Source organism: Lampetra planeri, chromosome 56 (genome assembly GCF_965212315.1).
Source record: "Lampetra planeri chromosome 56, kcLamPlan1.2.h2, whole genome shotgun sequence".
Classification (NCBI taxonomy): Eukaryota; Metazoa; Chordata; class Hyperoartia; order Petromyzontiformes; family Petromyzontidae; genus Lampetra; species Lampetra planeri.
In genome coordinates, this window is record NC_136162.1 from 4655316 (window position 1) to 4675107 (window position 19792).

At 57.6% G+C, this 19792-nt stretch overlaps 1 protein-coding gene across 3 annotated transcripts in view; it reads left to right on the forward strand.

Annotated features, from left to right (window-relative positions):
- Positions 1-17283, forward strand: part of LOC144735700 (traf2 and NCK-interacting protein kinase-like) — a 36639-nt gene extending 19356 nt beyond the window's left edge. For 2 of the 3 annotated variants that reach the window (XM_078618182.1, XM_078618183.1), the window contains exons 11-19: positions 3025-3115; positions 3499-3651; positions 3848-3991; positions 4504-4638; positions 6701-6801; positions 7718-7867; positions 8291-8450; positions 9669-9808; positions 17178-17283. In XM_078618182.1, coding sequence (XP_078474308.1) covers positions 3025-3115; positions 3499-3651; positions 3848-3991; positions 4504-4638; positions 6701-6801; positions 7718-7867; positions 8291-8450; positions 9669-9808; positions 17178-17261 — 1158 coding nt within the window. In that variant the 3' untranslated portion in view covers positions 17262-17283. The remainder of the gene's footprint in view (positions 1-3024; positions 3116-3498; positions 3652-3847; positions 3992-4503; positions 4639-6700; positions 6802-7717; positions 7868-8290; positions 8451-9668; positions 9809-17177) is intronic. The other variant, XM_078618184.1, reaches the window with a different exon arrangement.
- The last annotated feature ends 2509 nt before the right edge of the window (positions 17284-19792 follow it).

Here is a 19792-nt window from a genome sequence, read left to right on the forward strand (position 1 = left end):
AGTGAGTGAGGACGTGAGAGAGGGAGGGTGAGCGAGAGTGAGTGAGTGAGGACGTGAGAGGGAGGGGGAGCGAGAGTGAGCGAGCGAGGATGTGAGAGAGGGAGGGTGAGCGAGAGTGAGTGAGTGAGGACGTGAGAGGGAGGGGGAGCGAGAGTGAGTGAGGACGTGAGAGGAGGGTGAGCGAGAGTGAGTGAGTGAGGACGTGAGAGGGAGGGTGAGCGAGAGTGAGTGAGTGAGGAAGTGAGAGGGAGGGGGAGCGAGAGTGAGCGAGTGAGGATGTGAGAGAGGGAGGGTGAGCGAGAGTGAGTGAGTGAGTGAGGATGTGAGAGAGGGAGGGGGAGCGAGAGTGAGTGAGTGAGGACGTGAGAGGGAGGGGGAGCGAGAGTGAGCGAGCGAGGATGTGAGAGAGGGAGGGTGAGCGAGAGTGAGTGAGTGAGGACGTGAGAGAGGGAGGGTGAGCGAGAGTGAGTGAGTGAGGACGTGAGAGGGAGGGGGAGCGAGAGTGAGCGAGCGAGGATGTGAGAGAGGGAGGGTGAGCGAGAGTGAGTGAGTGAGGACGTGAGAGGGAGGGGGAGCGAGAGTGAGTGAGGACGTGAGAGGAGGGTGAGCGAGAGTGAGTGAGGACGTGAGAGGAGGGTGAGCGAGAGTGAGTGAGTGAGGACGTGAGAGGGAGGGTGAGCGAGAGTGAGTGAGTGAGGAAGTGAGAGGGAGGGGGAGCGAGAGTGAGCGAGCGAGGATGTGAGAGAGGGAGGGTGAGCGAGAGTGAGTGAGTGAGGACGTGAGAGGGAGGGTGAGCGAGAGTGAGTGAGTGAGGACGTGAGAGGGAGGGTGAGCGAGAGTGAGTGAGCGAGGACGTGAGAGAGGGAGGGTGAGCGAGAGTGAGTGAGTGAGGACGTGAGAGGGAGGGTGAGCGAGAGTGAGCGAGCGAGGATGTGAGAGAGGGAGGGTGAGCGAGAGTGAGTGAGTGAGGACGTGAGAGAGGGAGGGTGAGCGAGAGTGAGTGAGGACGTGAGAGAGGGAGGGTGAGCGAGAGTGAGTGAGTGAGGAAGTGAGAGGGAGGGGGAGCGAGAGTGAGCGAGCGAGGATGTGAGAGAGGGAGGGTGAGCGAGAGTGAGTGAGTGAGTGAGGACGTGAGAGAGGGAGGGTGAGCGAGAGTGAGTGAGGACGTGAGAGGGAGGGTGAGCGAGAGTGAGTGAGGAAGTGAGAGGGAGGGGGAGCGAGAGTGAGCGAGCGAGGATGTGAGAGAGGGAGGGTGAGCGAGAGTGAGTGAGTGAGGACGTGAGAGAGGGAGGGTGAGCGAGAGTGAGTGAGGACGTGAGAGAGGGAGGGTGAGTGAGTGAGGACGTGAGAGGGAGGGTGAGCGAGAGTGAGTGAGTGAGGAAGTGAGAGGGTGGGGGAGCGAGAGTGAGCGAGCGAGGATGTGAGAGAGGGAGGGTGAGCGAGAGTGAGTGAGTGAGTGAGGACGTGAGAGAGGGAGGGTGAGCGAGAGTGAGTGAGTGAGGACGTGAGAGGGAGGGTGAGCGAGAGTGAGTGAGGACGTGAGAGGGAGGGTGAGAGTGAGTGAGTGAGGACGTGAGAGAGGGAGGGTGAGCGAGAGTGAGTGAGTGAGGACGTGAGAGGGAGGGGGAGCGTGAGTGAGCGAGCGAGGATGTGAGAGAGGGAGGGTGAGCGAGAGTGAGTGAGTGAGTGAGGACGTGAGAGAGGGAGGGTGAGCGAGAGTGAGTGAGTGAGGACGTGAGAGGGAGGGTGAGCGAGAGTGAGTGAGTGAGGACGTGAGAGGGAGGGTGAGCGAGAGTGAGTGAGTGAGGACGTGAGAGGGAGGGGGAGCGTGAGTGAGCGAGCGAGGATGTGAGAGAGGGAGGGTGAGCGAGAGTGAGTGAGTGAGTGAGGACGTGAGAGAGGGAGGGTGAGCGAGAGTGAGTGAGTGAGGACGTGAGAGGGAGGGTGAGCGAGAGTGAGTGAGGACGTGAGAGGGAGGGTGAGAGTGAGTGAGTGAGGACGTGAGAGAGGGAGGGTGAGCGAGAGTGAGTGAGTGAGGACGTGAGAGGGAGGGTGAGCGAGAGTGAGCGAGCGAGGACATGAGAGGGAGGGTGAGCGAGAGTGAGCGAGCGAGGACATGAGAGGGAGGGTGAGCGAGAGGGAGCGAGAGGGAGCGAGCGAGTTATGAGAGCGAGTGGCCGAGTGAGTGAATGAGTGTGGAGAGCGAGTGAAGAAGTGAGTGAAATGAGTTAGGAGGAGAGTGAGTGAGGACATGAGAGGGAGGGTGAGCGAGAGTGAGCGAGCGAGGGAGTTATGAGAGCGAGTGGCCGAGTGAGTGAATGGGTGTGGAGAGCGAGTGAAATGAGTTGGGAGAGCGAGCAAGTGGGTGAGCGTGGGTGAACGAGTGAGCCTACGAAAACTGCCATTCTCTGTCGCCATCTCTTGCCCGTGTGTGACATTGCTGCATTTTGCTCCGTGTGATTTTAAATAGACAATCACCAAGAAATGTCTGTCCGTCACGCGCGTGACGTCACTCCACACGAGGCCCACCCCCCCGCGTGACGTCACTGCATATGAGGCCCACCCCCCCACGTGACGTCACTGCATATGAGGCCCACACCCCGCGTGACGTCACTGCATATGAGGCCCCCCCCCTCATTAATATTCATGAGCCGAACAATTTTTCTATTGAATATTTCAGATTCACTTGCTGTACACACCCGTCCTTGGACGGGCAAAGAAGCTCGTTTTAAATAGAAAGGGGTGAGGAGCGGTGGCGGAGTGGTTCGTGGCACCGCACGATGAACCCAAGCCATAGCGTTACCGGCTCTGGTAACTGGGGAGGCCTTCGTCAGGCAGCGGATTGACGGATGCTGAAAAAAAGCCGTTGGGCGTTATTTCTCCAGTCGGTTCGCACGGCTTGATGCCGCGTACCACGGGCGTAGGGATCGCGTTTGACCGTCGGCTGGCTGGAACGGGCGTCCGCGCGCATCGTGACCCTTAACCCCCCTCGCTCTGCCCCCCTCCTCCGTGCCGCGTGAGCAGGCCGTGAGCCCCCGCGCGGCCCAGAAGGCCATCTCCACGTCGTCGTTTGCGGCCTTCGCCGAGAACGGGATGCTGCCCTCCGGATCCGTTTGTGAGTTTGGCTGTCACGGAGTTTCCCCCCCCCCAGCCCCGCTTTGCTCGTTCTGCCCCCGTCGCTGGTTTGTCCGTCGCCGTTTTAATTCGAAGGGGGGGGGGGGGGGGTTGGACGCAGGTTGACGCGGAGTAGCCCCTGACTTTTTTTTTTAACAGTTCTTTTTTCTTTCGGTAAAGTCACGTAGAAGGGAAACAATAAAATAATAAAAATATAAAAAATATTATTTAATTGCTTCCCTTCTACGTGCATTTACCGAAAGAACCAAGAATATGAATCCCTGCAGTCACGAAAGCTTTAATTCAAAATTATTTTTTTAATAAGGCCGGAGCGGGCCCACTTTGACCGAGCGCGCGCGTGCCTCTCCGCACCTGCCCCCGCAGTGCTGTCGACGCCCCAGGCCAGCCGGCTGGACTCGCGGAAGGGCTCCGTGGTGAACGTGAACCCGACCAACACGCGGCCGCACAGCGACGCGCCCGAGATCCGCAAGTACAAGAAGCGCTTCAACTCCGAGATCCTCTGCGCCGCGCTCTGGGGTGAGACGCCGCTTGGCCGTGTGTCGCGGGAGAGAGACGTGGCCTCGGAATTTACAACGGATTTCTTTCCCCCCTTTTTTTCTTCATTTTTTCCCTTTTTTATTAAATGTTTTATTTTCTTTCCTTCCTTTCTTGCACCCCCCCACCCACCGCCCCACCGCCCCACTGCCACCCCCACCGTGGTGCCTGCGCGTAGGCGTGAACCTGCTGGTGGGCACGGAGAACGGGCTGCTGCTGTTGGACCGCAGCGGGCAGGGCAAGGTCTACCCGCTCATCAGCCGGCGCCGATTCCAGCAGATGGACGTCTTGGAGGGACTCAACATCCTGGTCACCATCTCGGGTGGGTCGGCGTCGGCGTCGTCGTCGTCGTCGCAGACACACGGAGTCGGAGAGAGAGCGGTGGGGAGAGAGGGAGACTGAGATGATGTAGAGAGTCGATGCGGGCGTGTGCTACCTGTCGTGACGGTGATGGTGGTTAGGTGGCGATGATGGTGTTGTTGACGATGTTGATGTTGGTTATGGTGGTGATGTCGGCGATGTTGATGGTGATGATGTGGGCAGGCAAGAAGCACAATCTTCGAGTGTACCACTTGTCACGGAGGAGATGGTCATGATGGTGATGACGGTGGTGATGATGATGGTGATGATGGTGATGGTGACGATGTGGACAGGCAAGAAGCACAATCTTCGAGTGTGTACCACCTGTCGCCGAGATGATGGTGGTGACGACGATGATGATGATGATGGTGATGATGGTGGTGACGATGATGGTCGTGACGGTGATGGTGGTGATGGTGACGATGATGGTGGTGATGATATTGATGATGATGACGATGGTGGTGATGTGGGCAGGCAAGAAGCACAAGCTGCGGGTCTACTATCTGTCGTGGCTACGTAACAAGATCCTGCACAACGACCCCGAGGTGGAGAAGAAGCAGGGATGGACCACGGTGGGAGACCTGGAGGGCTGCGTGCACTACAAAGTTGGTGAGAGCACCGGCCCCCCCCACCCCCCCCGCCCCCCCCCCGCCCCCCCCCCCCTCGCCTCCCCCCCGCCCCCCCCCCTCGCCTCCCCCGGCATTCCCTCACACGTCTTCAAATTCGCTCCGGGGCTCCGAGGAGCTCGGTGTTAAATCTCCACCCGCCTCTGTCCGCCCAGCGATCCGCAGGTCATCCTGTGGTGGGTCAACTTGTGGGCACTCCTGCCACAACGAACGTCTGGCCAAAGTGGAAGAGTAGGCCAAGAACACCCTTTACGCGAGCTCCCTCTCAATGGAACCCCCAATCCGCCAGCAGTGACATGGGAAAGCAATCGCAGGGGGCATGACAACGCGCGGGAAAGATGGGGGGTGGGGGCGGCCGTTCGTCACGTGACTGCCCCACGTGTCACGTGACTGCCCCACGTGGCTCGTGACTGCGCGTGACTCTTCCTCGTGCGTCGTGTGACTTCTCTATGACTCTGCCCCGTGACCCTGCCCCGTGACTCTGCCCTGTGACTCTGCCCCGTGACTCTGCCCATGACTCTGCCCGTGACTCTGCCCCGTGACTCTGCCCCGTGACCCTGCCCCGTGACCCTGCCCCGTGACTCTGCCCCGTGACCCTGCCCCGTGACCCTGCCCCGTGACCCTGCCCCGTGACTCTGCCCCGTGACTCTGCCCCGTGACCCTGCCCCGTGACCCTGCCCCGTGACTCTGCCCCGTGACTCTGCCCCGTGACCCTGCCCCGTGACCCTGCCCCGTGACCCTGCCCCGTGACTCTGCCCCGTGACTCTGCCCCGTGACTCTGCCCCGTGACTCTGCCCCGTGACTCTGCCCCGTGACCCTGCCCCGTGACCCTGCCCCGTGACCCTGCCCCGTGACTCTGCCCCGTGACCCTGCCCCGTGACTCTGCCCCGTGACTCTGCCCCGTGACCCTGCCCCGTGACTCTGCCCCGTGACCCTGCCCCGTGACTCTGCCCCGTGACTCTGCCCCGTGACTCTGCCCCGTGACTCTGCCCCGTGACTCTGCCCCGTGACTCTGCCCCATGACTCTGCCCTGTGACTCTGCCCCGTGACTCTGCCCCGTGACTCTGCCCCGTGACTTTGCCCTGTGACTCTGCCCCGTGACTCTGCCCCGTGACTCTGCCCCGTGACTCTGCCCCGTGACTCTGCCCCGTGACTCTGCCCCGTGACTCTGCCCCGTGACTCTGCCCCGTGACTCTGCCCCGTGACTCTGCCCCGTGACTCTGCCCCGTGACTCTGCCCCGTGACTCTGCCCTGTGACTCTCCCCCGTGACCCTGCCCCGTGACTCTGCCCCGTGACTCTGCCCCATGACTTTGCCCCGTGACTCTGCCCTGTGACTCTCCCCCGTGACTCTGCCCCATGACTCTGCCCTGTGACTCTGCCCCGTGACTCTGCCCCGTGACTCTGCCCTGTGACTCTGCCCTGTGACTCTGCCCCATGACTCTGCCCTGTGACTCTGCCCCGTGACTCTGCCCCATGACTCTGCCCCGTGACTCTGCCCCGTGACCCTGCCCCGTGACTCTGCCCCGTGACTCTGCCCCGTGACTCTGCCCCATGACTCTGCCCCGTGACTCTGCCCCGTGACCCTGCCCCGTGACTCTGCCCTGTGACTCTGCCCCGTGACTCTGCCCCATGACTCTGCCCCGTGACTCTGCCCCGTGACCCTGCCCCGTGACTCTGCCCCGTGACTCTGCCCCGTGACTCTGCCCCGTGACTCTGCCCTGTGACTCTGCCCCATGACTGCCCTGTGACTCTCCCCCGTGACCCTGCCCCGTGACTCTGCCCCATGACTCTGCCCTGTGACTCTGCCCCGTGACCCTGCCCCGTGACTCTGCCCTGTGACTCTCCCCCGTGACTCTGCCCCCTGACTCTGCCCCGTGACTCTGCCCCCTGACTCTGCCCCGTGACCCTGCCCCATGACTCTGCCCTGTGACTCTCCCCCGTGACCCTGCCCCGTGACTCTGCCCCATGACTCTGCCCGTGACCCTGCCCCGTGACTCTGCCCCGTGACTCTCCCCCGCGCGTCTCGTTTCCCCGCGCCTGGCAGTGAAGTACGAGAGGATCCGCTTCCTGGTGACGGCGCTGCGCAACTCGGTGGAGGTGTACGCCTGGGCCCCCAAACCCTACCACAAGTTCATGGCCTTCAAGGTGTTTGCTCGGTTGCGCACGCGCCTGCACGGCAGCGACACGGACTAAGGTTACCCCCCGCCGTGTGCTGCCAGTTACAGCCAGAGCCAGCATCGTCAGGCAGTTTCCAGAATCGTGAAAATGCCCACCGGTCTTGGGCCTCAAAACAGATGGCGTGACGTCATCAATGTGCTACCCATTGTCAATTTGGGTGGAGTCGCTACTGTGGCTTGCGTTTCTCACTGGCTCGGGTCGCTTAATTGGCGGGTGTTGCCGATTGGCTGGCGTTGCCGATTGGCTTGTGTGGTGGGTGAGACGCTGATGCAATTACCGCTTGGGTTTACACCAACTGCGTACGCATTTAAAACACGTCTCTTAGAATATGTCCGTTACTGGAAAAATCCTACGTGAATGCACCCGCTAGCTCGAAAACTTCTAACCAGCGAAAAAAAACACTTTTAAAACACTTTCGCAAAAAACACGTGGAGATGTCCTCGCTCGCTCCGATCACCGCTGCCTAACACTCGCTCACTCCAGCGCTCGCTCGCTCACTTGCTCACTCACAACTGACTCACACTCGCACTCATTCGCTCGCTCACTTGCATCACCATTCAGTCGCTCGCTCACTCGCTTCACCATTCAGTCGCTCGCTCACTCACTTCACCGCTAGCTCGCTCGCTCACTTCAGCACCGACTCTCTCATCTCGCTCACTCGCTCAGTTCATCACTCGCTCGTTGACTCGCATCGCAATTGACTCGCACTCTCACATCACTTGTTCGCATCACCGCTTAATTACTTACATCACTCACTCACGCCCACTCACTCGCTTGCCCACTCGCTCCCCCGCTCAGACCATCGCTCACTCTCTCTCTTGCGCTTGCTCGCTCACTCACGGACTGAGGTGGGTTGCCCCCCCTCCGCCCGTGTGCCCACCAGTCGTTCGGCGAGCTGCCACACCGCCCCCAGCTGGTGGACTTGACAGTGGAGGAGTCCCAGAGACTGAAGGTCGTGTACGGTTCCAATGCCGGCTTCCACGCCATCGACGTCGACTCGGGAAACCCCTACAACATCTACCAGCCCACTCACGTGAGTGGGACACTGATACCATCGTGGATAGTTAATTTGATTTATTGATGGGTGAAAGGAAGGATTAATTGATGGGTATACTAACGCATGGAACGTTTGTTTGATGGCCGGTTGGATGGATGAAAGGATGGACGGATCGATTCATTGAACGACGGTTGAGTAGATTGTGCGTGTGAGCATCGATAGATCAATTGATCAAATTGACGGCCGATTCCTTGACGACTCTTCGATGGACAATGCACGTTGACCGCATCTCCGATTAGCGCGGTTTGGCTAGGTAATAGTGCGAAAGATGATGAAGATGACGATGATGACGACGACGAAGACGATGACGACGATGATGACGACAATGATGACGACGACGAGTATGACAAGGGCGACGAGGTACAACGTGCGCGTGTCTGCCGCGACACGTGCGTGCAGATACAGGGCAGCGTCTCGCCCTACTCCATCATCGTGCTGCCCAACACGGACGGCATGGAGCTGCTGCTGTGCTACGAGGACGAGGGCGTCTACGTGAACACCTACGGGCGCATCACCAAGGACGTGGTGCTGCAGTGGGGAGAGATGCCCACCTCCGTCGGTACGGCGGAGACCTGGGGGGGGGGGGGGAGGCGCGCGCGAGACGTTTAGCCTCGACAGACCATCGGGGCAATGTGCCATGAGCGAAGTTGGGCCCGTGAAGGCGGAGCGTGAAGGAGCGTGGAGGAGCGTGGAGCGCCACGCCAACTCCGGTTATCTCTCGCGACAGCAGCGGCGGCTTTTTGGCTCGTCGTCGAACAAAGACGGCGGTCGCCGCATCGCTCGGCGCTTTCTGCGGCCGTCTGGAACGCTCTTCCCTCCGATGTCGGGAAGCCACCGGGGATGTTTACCTTTCAATCATCATCGAGATTGAAAACTCATTTCTTTGGAACTGCTTTTTGTGTTCAGTTTGTTGTCCTTCCCGCGCGCCTCCGATTAGCACGGTTGGCTACGTACGGTGCGAAAGAAGTTCTACACACACATACGTCGGGGCAAGTGCTGTTATGCGAGTAGCACCTACGAAGGGCCGGCGTGGCACACCTATGAAGGGGTGGGTGGCCGGCACCCACGTCCTGCCACCTTTGTCTCCCGAGTGCCGATGTTCACGTTTATCCGCAACCGGTGCTCATTTAATGCCGAGTCGACCGAGCGGGAGGACCTGTTCGGTGTGTTCGATATCGACGGTGGCCGTGAGCGGGAATCGAACTCCGGGTCGCCGGGTTCGTAGCGCTGTTGCCGTTAGCCACTGCGCTGCTACCGCCGCTAGATTTGTGCACACACGCGCAAACGTACGGAAACGCGCGCGTCGGCTCTGTAACGCGGTGGCACGGTGACCCTCGTCAAGACGTTTCGGCGTAAATTAAAACGGTTTCTCTGAAGTTGTCCTGCTCTTCCCGAAATTGTTTGCAATTCTGTTACTTAACCAAAATGTCTGCCCCTTCCCGCCCCCCCCCCATCTCCATGTCTGTTTCCTGTCTCTCCGACGCTGTGTTGGTTCCTCCATCATCCATCTCTCGATATGCCCATCTGTTCATCCAATCCACACCCATCGATCCATCTCTTTATTTATACGATCCATCCGCTCTGTGTATCCATAATCCATCCACGTCTCTCTGTCTATCTGCTCGTGCATCCCTCTGTCCCATACAATCCATCCATCTGTATATCACATCCGTAATACATCCATCGAATCGGCCCACCCGCCCATCCCTCCCTCCCGCCTCTCCTCCGCTCTGGCACGTGCCCTCCTCTTCCTCCTCCTCCGCCGCCTGCCGTGCAGCGTACATCCGCTCCAACCAGATCATGGGCTGGGGCGAGAAGGCGATCGAGATCCGCTCGGTGGAGACGGGACACCTGGACGGCGTCTTCATGCACAAGCGAGCCCAGCGGCTCAAGTTCCTGTGCGAGAGGAACGACAAGGTAGCACCCTCTCCCCCACAATACTGCCCCCCAATACTGCCCCCCAATCCCGCCCCCCCCAATCCCTCCCCACGATCCCTCCCTGCCCCCCGTGTGTGCGCGTGTGGGGAGCGGTGGCGTGGCGGTCAGCGAGCCGCTGCGTTACGAACCCGGCGACCCGAGTTCGAATCCCCGCTCACGGCCACAACCTGTGACGATTACGTGAACCGGTTCTGGGCCCTACCCTAGGTCGACTCGGCCTCAAATGAGTACCTGGTGCGATGTGTAAACATCGTCACCGGGGAGAAAAAGGCGGTCGGGCGTGGTGCTGGCCACCCACCCCCTCGTGTACCGAGCCGGCCTTCGTAGTTACTCACTAACAGCACTTGCCCTAAAAGTCTGTTGAGGCTACACGGGGGATCTTCGTCTTTGTGTGTGTCTTGGTCTTTTGCGTGCCGGGCGTGGTGCTGGCCACCGCCCTCCCTCGTAATAGGCGTCACTTAACAGCACTTGCCCCGGCGGTCTGTTAAAGCCTATACGGTGGGGGGGGGATCTTTGTCTTTGTGTGTTCGTGCGAGAAGCGGGTGGTGTAGCGGGTTAGTGCGACGTACCCGACGACCCGAGTTCACAATCAACATTGCTGACGAATGTCTCCTACAGTCTGTTTAAAGGTGACACGTGGCGGGGGCTGTATCTGTACCTATACACCTGGCGCTGTGTCTGCCTGTCGGTTGCCTATCTGCCAGTCGTCGTGACTCACCGTCAAAGTTACCCCCCTGTGGCTTGTTACAGTCGCTGAAGGGGCAACGCCTCCGCAGGTTTTTCCGGCAACTGAGATGGAAATAGATGCCAACGTATTGGGGCGATGGCCGCTTTGTGGTGGTGGTGGTGGGGGGGGTGGGGGGGGTGTGGAGATTGTCGGGGTGGGGGGGGTAGGGCACGTTGATGAACCCCACCCAAATTAATCACCGAGACAAACGCCCCTTTACATAATCGCGTGTCGCAACGCGGTCGGTAAATTGTCCGCGGTCTGTTTGTTTCCGCGCGCCTGTTTCTTGCGACAGCGCTGATGTGAAGCGACGTAACAACGCACCAACGTAGCAGCAACGTAGTAGCGACGTAACAACGTACCAACGTAGCAGCAACGTAGTAGCGACGTAACAACGTACCAACGTAGCACCGATGTAGCAGCGACGTAACAACGCACCAACGTAGCACCGATGTAGCAGCGACGTAACAACGCACCAACGTAGCACCGATGTAGCAGCGACGTAACAACGCACCAACGTAGCACCGATGTAGCAGCGACGTAACAACGCACCAACGTAGCACCGATGTAGCAGCGACGTAACAACGCACCAACGTAGCACCGATGTAGCAGCGACGTAACAACGCACCAACGTAGCACCGATGTAGCAGCGACGTAACAACGCACCAACGTAGCACCGATGTAGCAGCGACGTAACAACGCACCAACGTTACAGCAACATAGTAGCGACGTAACAACGCACCAACGTAGCACCGATGTAGCAGCGACGTAGCAGCGCCGTGCAGCGACTTAAATCAACGTCGCGATGTAGCGACGGTCTGAGCTGACGCCACGCCAGGATTTGTGCAACCGGCCGGCTCGGTTTTTCCGTTCACCGGATTAGAAGACGTTGGGAAGATCAAGGTGCATCCCCAACCTTTGAGGTCACTTGGAAAAAAAGTACCGTACGCAAACGGTGTGTTTACATTCTAGATTTGAAGCTTTCGTGACTGCAAGGATTCATATTCTTAGGTTTTTTCGGTAAAGTCACGTAGGTAAACATTTTTTAATTAAAATTAATGAAAGTAAAATAAAATTAAAATCACGACGTTTCGGAGGCAACACAAGCTTCCGTCTTCAGGTGGAACCGTCACAGCACGCTCGCTGTATCAAGTAAATGAGATATTCCAAGAGATACTACCCCGTATATATACTGGTTAAGGGGGGGGGGGGATGGGCTGGGACAGGCCCCCTTTTTTATATTATTAAGGTAAGGTGCGGTATGTTTACAATGGGGAGGATACAGTGCTCGTTACAGAGAGACGCATTCACAACCCGCCTGTTTGAGCGCGCTCCGTTACACTCCGCGGCGCTGGTTATTGTTCTCTGTGGAGAAACGACGCTCACAATATCACGGTGTCGTCACGGCAACGCTCACAGCAAGACGCCTTTCTGCGGTTAAAGTTTGTATGTTCTGCCGTTTCATGCCACGTGGGGTTTTATTCCAGGTTCTTCGGTTTCCTTCTGTAGAAAAAACAGTGCAACTGGTATCGCCCTTAACATCCCAATGCTGAAAGATCACCTGCAAATTACTTAATTGCACATACAGCAGCATCACCCCCATACAGCAGGTTCAACATAGAATATATGGACTCGCACAGAGACCCATAGACTCGCACAGAGACCCATAGACTCGCACAGAGACCCATAGACTCACACAGACCCATAGACTCACACAGACCCATAGACTCGCACAGAGACCCATAGACTCACACAGAAAGCCATAGACACTCACACAGAGACCCATAGACTCACACAGACCCATGGACTCGCACAGAGACCCATAGAATCGCACAGAGACCCATAGACACTCGCACAGGGACCCATAGACACGCACAGAGACCCATAGACGCCCACGGCAGAGACCCATAGACTCTCGCAGAGACCCATAGACTTACACAGCAGAGACCCACAGACTCACACAGCAGAGACCCACAGACTCACACAGCAGAGACCCATAGACTCACACAGCAGAGACCCATAGACCCACACAGAGACCCATAGACCCACACAAAGACCCATAGACTCACACAGCAGAGACCCATAGACCCACACAGAGACCCATAGACCCACACAAAGACCCATAGACTCACACAGTAGAGACCCATAGACTCACACAGAGACCCATAGACCCACACAGCAGAGACCCATAGACTCACACAGCAGAGACCCATAGACTCACACAGCAGAGACCCATAGACTCACACAGCAGAGACCCATAGACTCGCACAGCAGAGACCCATAGACTCACACAGCAGAGACCCATAGACTCACACAGCAGAGACCCATAGACTCACACAGCAGAGTCCCATAGACTCACACAGCAGAGACCCATAGACTCACACAGCAGAGACCCATAGACCCACACAGCAGAGACCCATAGACTCACACAGCAGAGACCCATAGACTCACACAGCAGAGACCCATAGACCCACACAGCAGAGACCCATAGACTCACACAGCAGAGACCCATATACCCACACAGCAGAGACCCATAGACCCACACAGAGACCCATAGACTCACACAGCAGAGACCCATAGACTCACACAGCAGAGACCCATAGACTCACACAGCAGAGACCCATAGACTCACACAGCAGAGACCCATAGACTCACACAGCAGAGACCCATAGACTCACACAGCAGAGACCCATATACCCACACAGCAGAGACCCATAGACTCGCACAGCAGAGACCCATATGTAATAAAGGATTCGACCACGATCTCTGGCTCAGTGTCCTTTATTTGGTCCGTACTGTATTACCCACACGGCTGTCTCCTCTTTGCTTAGTCCCCACCGTGCTGGCTCCGATGTCTCTCTCTTCTCCACCAGCAGCCCCTCTGTTGGCCTCTGTCGCTCCTGTAGCCCCCACAGCAGCTCCGCTGCTGTTACTCACTCTCAGCCCCCTTGGCTGTAATCGCTGCTGCTCTTCTCGCTCTTGCTTACTCCGCAGCTCTGACAGCCTCGTGCTGTCTCGCCTCCTCGTCGCTCCTGCGACTCTTGGCAGCCACACCGCTGCCTCTCACACACAGCCTTACTGCCTATTTCTATCTGCAGCTTTACACCTCCCAGTAGCTCCCTACTGTTCCCGGGGTTGGCTCCCGCTCCGACGGTGCCCCCTCGGCTCGTACGCCCGCGTGGCCCCACACCTTTCCATTCACACCCCGACTGCCTTCTCTTTCCGGTTTACCCGCTTAAGGACCCCAACCTTTCACCCACGTCACCTGGCTCCGCCTCCTCGTGACGTCACATCCGGAAGGTCGCTTTCGCCCGCATTACACAGAGACTCACACAGCAAAGACCCATAGACTCGCACAGCAGAGACCCATAGACTCACACAGCAGAGACCCATAGACTCACACAGCAGAGACCCATAGACTCACACAGCAGAGTCCCATAGACTCACACAGCAGAGACCCATAGACTCACACAGCAGAGACCCATAGACCCACACAGCAGAGACCCATAGACTCACACAGCAGAGACCCATAGACTCACACAGCAGAGACCCATAGACCCACACAGCAGAGACCCATAGACTCACACAGCAGAGACCCATATACCCACACAGCAGAGACCCATAGACTCACACAGCAGAGACCCATACACTCACACAGCAGAGACCCATAGACTCACACAGCAGAGACCCATAGACTCACACAGCAGAGACCCATATACCCACACAGCAGAGACCCATAGACCCACACAGCAGAGACCCATAGACTCGCACAGCAGAGACCCATATACCCACACAGCAGAGACCCATAGACTCACACAGCAGAGACCCATAGACTCACACAGCAGAGACCCATAGACTCACACAGCAGAGACCCATAGACTCACACAGCAGAGACCCATAGACTCACACAGCAGAGACCCATAGACTCACACAGAGACCCATAGACTCACACGGAGAGACCCATAGACTCACACAGCAGAGACCCATAGACTCACACAGCAGAGACCCATAGACTCACACAGCAGAGACCCATAGACTCACACAGCAGAGACCCATAGACTCACACAGAGACCCATAGACTCACACAGCAGAGACCCATAGACTCACACGGAGAGACCCATAGACCCACACAGAGACCCATAGACTCACACAGCAGAGACCCATATACCCACACAGCAGAGACCCATAGACTCACACAGCAGAGACCCATAGACTCACACAGCAGAGACCCATAGACTCACACAGCAGAGACCCATAGACTCACACAGCAGAGACCCATAGACTCACACAGCAGAGACCCATAGACTCACACAGCAGAGACCCATAGACTCACACAGCAGAGACCCATAGACTCACACAGCAGAGACCCATAGACTCACACAGCAGAGACCCATAGACTCACACAGCAGAGACCCATAGACTCACACAGCAGAGACCCATAGACTCACACAGCAGAGACCCATAGACTCACACAGCAGAGACCCATAGACTCACACGGCAGAGACCCATAGACTCACACGGAGAGACCCATAGACCCACCCAGAGACCCATAGACTCACACAGCAGAGACCCACAGACTCACACAGCAGAGACCCATAGACTCACACAGCAGAGACCCATAGACTCACACGGAGAGACCCATAGACCCACACAGAGACCCATAGACTCGCACAGCAGAGACCCATAGACTCGCACAGCAGAGACCCATAGACTCGCACAGCAGAGACCCATAGACTCACACAGCAGAGACCCATAGACTCACACAGCAGAGACCCATAGACTCACACAGCAGAGACCCATAGACTCACACAGCTGAGACCCATATACCCACACAGCAGAGACCCATAGACTCACACAGCAGAGACCCATAGACTCACACAGCAGAGACCCATAGACTCACACAGTAGAGACCCATAGACTCACACAGCAGAGACCCATAGACTCACACAGAGACCCATAGACTCACACAGCAGAGACCCATAGACTCACACGGAGAGACCCATAGACCCACACAGAGACCCATAGACTCACACAGCAGAGACCCATATACCCACACAGCAGAGACCCATAGACTCACACAGAGACCCATAGACTCACACAGCAGAGACCCATAGACTCACACAGCAGAGACCCATAGACTCACACAGCAGAGACCCATAGACTCACACAGCAGAGACCCATAGACTCACACAGCAGAGACCCATAGACTCACACAGAGACCCATAGACTCACACAGCAGAGGCCCATAGACTCACACGGAGAGACCCATAGACTCACACAGCAGAGACCCATAGACTCACACAGCAGAGACCCATAGACTCACACAGCAGAGACCCATAGACTCACACAGCAGAGACCCATAGACTCACACAGCAGAGACCCATAGACTCACACAGAGACCCATAGACTCACACAGCAGAGACCCATAGACTCACACAGCAGAGACCCATAGACTCACACAGCAGAGACCCATAGACTCACACAGCAGAGACCCATAGACTCACACAGCAGAGACCCATAGACTCACACAGCAGAGACCCACAGACTCACACAGCAGAGACCCATAGACTCACACAGCAGAGACCCATATACCCACACAGCAGAGACCCATAGACTCACACAGCAGAGACCCATAGACTCACACAGCAGAGACCCATAGACTCACACAGAGACCCATAGACTCACACAGCAGAGACCCATATACCCACACAGCAGAGACCCACAGACTCACACAGCAGAGACCCATAGACTCACACAGCAGAGACCCATAGACTCACACAGAGACCCATAGACTCACACAGCAGAGACCCATAGACTCACTCGGAGAGACCCATAGACCCACACAGAGACCCATAGACTCACAGCAGAGACCCATAGACTCACACGGAGAGACCCATAGACCCACACAGAGACCCATAGACTCGCACAGCAGAGACCCATAGACTCGCACAGCAGAGACCCATAGACTCGCACAGCAGAGACCCATAGACTCACACAGCAGAGACCCATAGACTCACACAGCAGAGACCCATAGACTCACACAGCAGAGACCCATATACCCACACAGCAGAGACCCATAGACTCACACAGCAGAGACCCATAGACTCACACAGCAGAGACCCATAGACTCACACAGCAGAGACCCATAGACTCACACAGCAGAGACCCATAGACTCACACAGCAGAGACCCATAGACTGACACAGCAGAGACCCATAGACTCACACAGCAGAGACCCATAGACTCACACAGCAGAGACCCATAGACTCACACAGCAGAAACCCATAGACTCACACAGCAGAGACCCATAGACTCACACGGAGACCCATAGACCCACACAGAGACCCATAGACCCACACAAAGACCCATAGACTCACACAGCAGAGACCCATAGACCCACACAGAGACCCATAGACCCACACAAAGACCCATAGACTCACACAGCAGAGACCCATAGACCCCCACAGAGACCAATATTGTTTGTTGTCCTTCCCACGCACTTCCGATTAGCACGGTTGGCTACGCGCGATTCAAAAGAAGTTCAACATCCATACATACGTGCGTCACGCTAACAACACGCCTTGTTCCTCCGTGTGCCTGTCCTCCCTCCTGTGCGCGCCAGGTGTTCTTTGCGTCGGTGCGTTCAGGAGGTACCAGCCAGGTGTACTTCATGACACTCAACCGGACGTCCATCATGAACTGGTGAAATCGTGGGCCGGTGACGGTGGCGGCGACATCGTTGGCGGTGCTGGCGGCGTCGTTGGCGGTGCTGGTGGCGTCGTTGGTGGCGTCGTTGGCGGTGCTGGTGGCGTCGTTGGCGGTGCTGGCGGCGTCGTTGGCGGTGCTGGCGGCGTCGTTGGCGGTGCTGGTGGCGTCGTTGGCGGTGCTGGCGGCGTCGTTGGCGGTGCTGGCGGCGTCGTTGGCGGTGCTGGCGGCATCGTTGGCGGTGCTGGCGGCGTCGTTGGCGGTGCTGGTGGCGTCGTTGGCGGTGCTGGTGGCATCGTTGGCGGTGCTGGTGGCGTCGTTGGCGGTGCTGGTGGCGTCGTTGGCGGTGCTGGTGGCGGTGCTGGAGGTGGGGGGGGGGGCAGCTACGGTGGAAGCTGCCCAGCAGGGAGTGGCTGCCCATACGGCAAGAACTTCCCCTCTACGAACGGAAATGCGAAATGCAAAAAAAAAAAGCAATTGCAGATTCAACATCCCCGACGCCGCGATGAAATAGGAATCGCCCTACGGATGGAGTGTGCGTGCGTGCGTGCGTGCGTGCGTGTTTTATACAAAACAAAAAAGCTAACGCGAATTTCTAATAATGCAAATAAGACAGACTTCTTTTTTTCTTTATCCTTTTTTTGTCGTTGAATCAAAAGGTAGAGAGAGGAGGGGAGACAGTGTTACGTGCGCTGGGGAGCGGGTGGAGGAGGGGTTAAACGCGAAACTGTTATCAGCCGCAAACTGCGAGCGTTTGCGGCGAGGGCCAGAGAGAGAGAGGCCGGCAAAACGCGGGCGGCACGCAATCCCCACGCAATCCCCACGCAATCCCCACGCAATCCCCACGCAATCCCCGCCGCGTGACGGGGGCAGGGGCTCGCGTCTGGGCGAGAGAGAGCGCGCGTTTCACTTCGGTTTCGGTTGAGCGGCGGTAGCGACGGGCCGTCCCGTGGCCCTGTAGTCGAGCGTCCGTTAGGCCCTCGCCCCCCCCGCCCCCCGTTGGCTCCGCCGCTTAGCGACACGCGCGCGGAGGAGCCGAACGTCGCCGTGTGTTTTGTTTTTTTGTTTTGCCTCGTGTTGTACCACCACGCGTTCTTCAGCAGCGACGTCCGGCGTTTAAACGAAACTTACGACTTTTTTTACTTTAGACGTATTAAAATTAAACAGTTTTTATTATTTTACCAGGTAAGGCCCACTGAGCCGTTAGCTTTGTTTTTTCAGAAGCGACCTGGCCGCAAATCATGGCTCAACGAAGTGGCTTATCGCGTGGACATGTACAGCAGCCAAATACGATGCACGTCGATTCTCAATGCGGAGGGGAAAAAAACCAGAGGACCCGGAGAAAAAATCCACGCGACCACGGGGAGAACAAATATAGACGCGTCGGGGTCAGGATAGAAGCCCCGCGGCCTGCTGTGTATAACCAAGCGCGCGAGGTCGTTAACATCTTGCCACCGTGGCACCCCCCGTGAAGATTCTCTGAGCGCGTGGAGCGAAACGTCGGACGTCGTGCGTTGCCGAATGACGAAACGCAACCCGACACCGCATCATCGGAGAGCTGCAGGGAGACGGAAGTTGGACAGATACTTGGGCACGTGTTGAGAAGGGAAACGGGGCACGTGTTGTTTACTGCTGCGGGCGGGGGGGGGGGGGGTCCGTTACTTCGTGCCTGCCCGTCGCGAAACGTCACGGGCAGCCTCGTAAGGGGCAGCCCCCCGGCGTGGGTCGGCGGCGTCGTCCCGCGTAGCGAAGTTGGCCGAGAGCTGCGCGGGTCGCAGAAGGAGGGGTGGGGGAGGAGGGAGCGTGGAGACGCGGGAAATGGGAAATGTAAACTGGAAACACGATCGGAGAGCTCGCTATCACGGTTCGGCTTTAAATATGATCACGTTTTTCTTATTTTACCCTTTAATTACCAAAAATGTAACCCCACCGCACCGCACACGGAACGGCCACTTAACGTTCACTTGTTTTTATTACTAATGCAGGATTTTCTTGGTGTTTGGCAAGTGGTGCCCGGGGGGGGTGTAAGGGGATTGACTCTGAAAGCCTGTGGCCAACAGCCGACGCACAGGGAAGCCACGGGGGTGCCCACGTGCACACGGCTATCGCCGCGATCACGCTCCTCCGTGGCAACGGGGGGGGGGCCGTGGCATCCTGGTACGACCACAACAACAACAACAACGACAAAACTCCACGTTCGTGGACGACAAGGCCCTGAAAGCAACAATCAACGTTTAGCGTCTTCGCTTTGTTGCGTCTCTCCGACGTAAAGAAAGGGCCGCTTGCCCGAAACGTCGCCTATCGATTTATTTCGGGTTATTGATGAACGGTTTGAGTTCGTTGTTTTGCGCTTCTGCAACCACTACCGACGCAGCATCGCGGCAAGCGGTTTAGTCTTGATTCAACTGCGGCCCGGCTCGTGTGGAGCAACGGTCATTGTGGCCTCGGCGGCGGGAAGGGGGGGGGCCCTGCTCCTACGTGCGGCGTCTGGCTGGGACTCGCTCAGCGGTCAGTAGAGCGGAGTGTGGACAC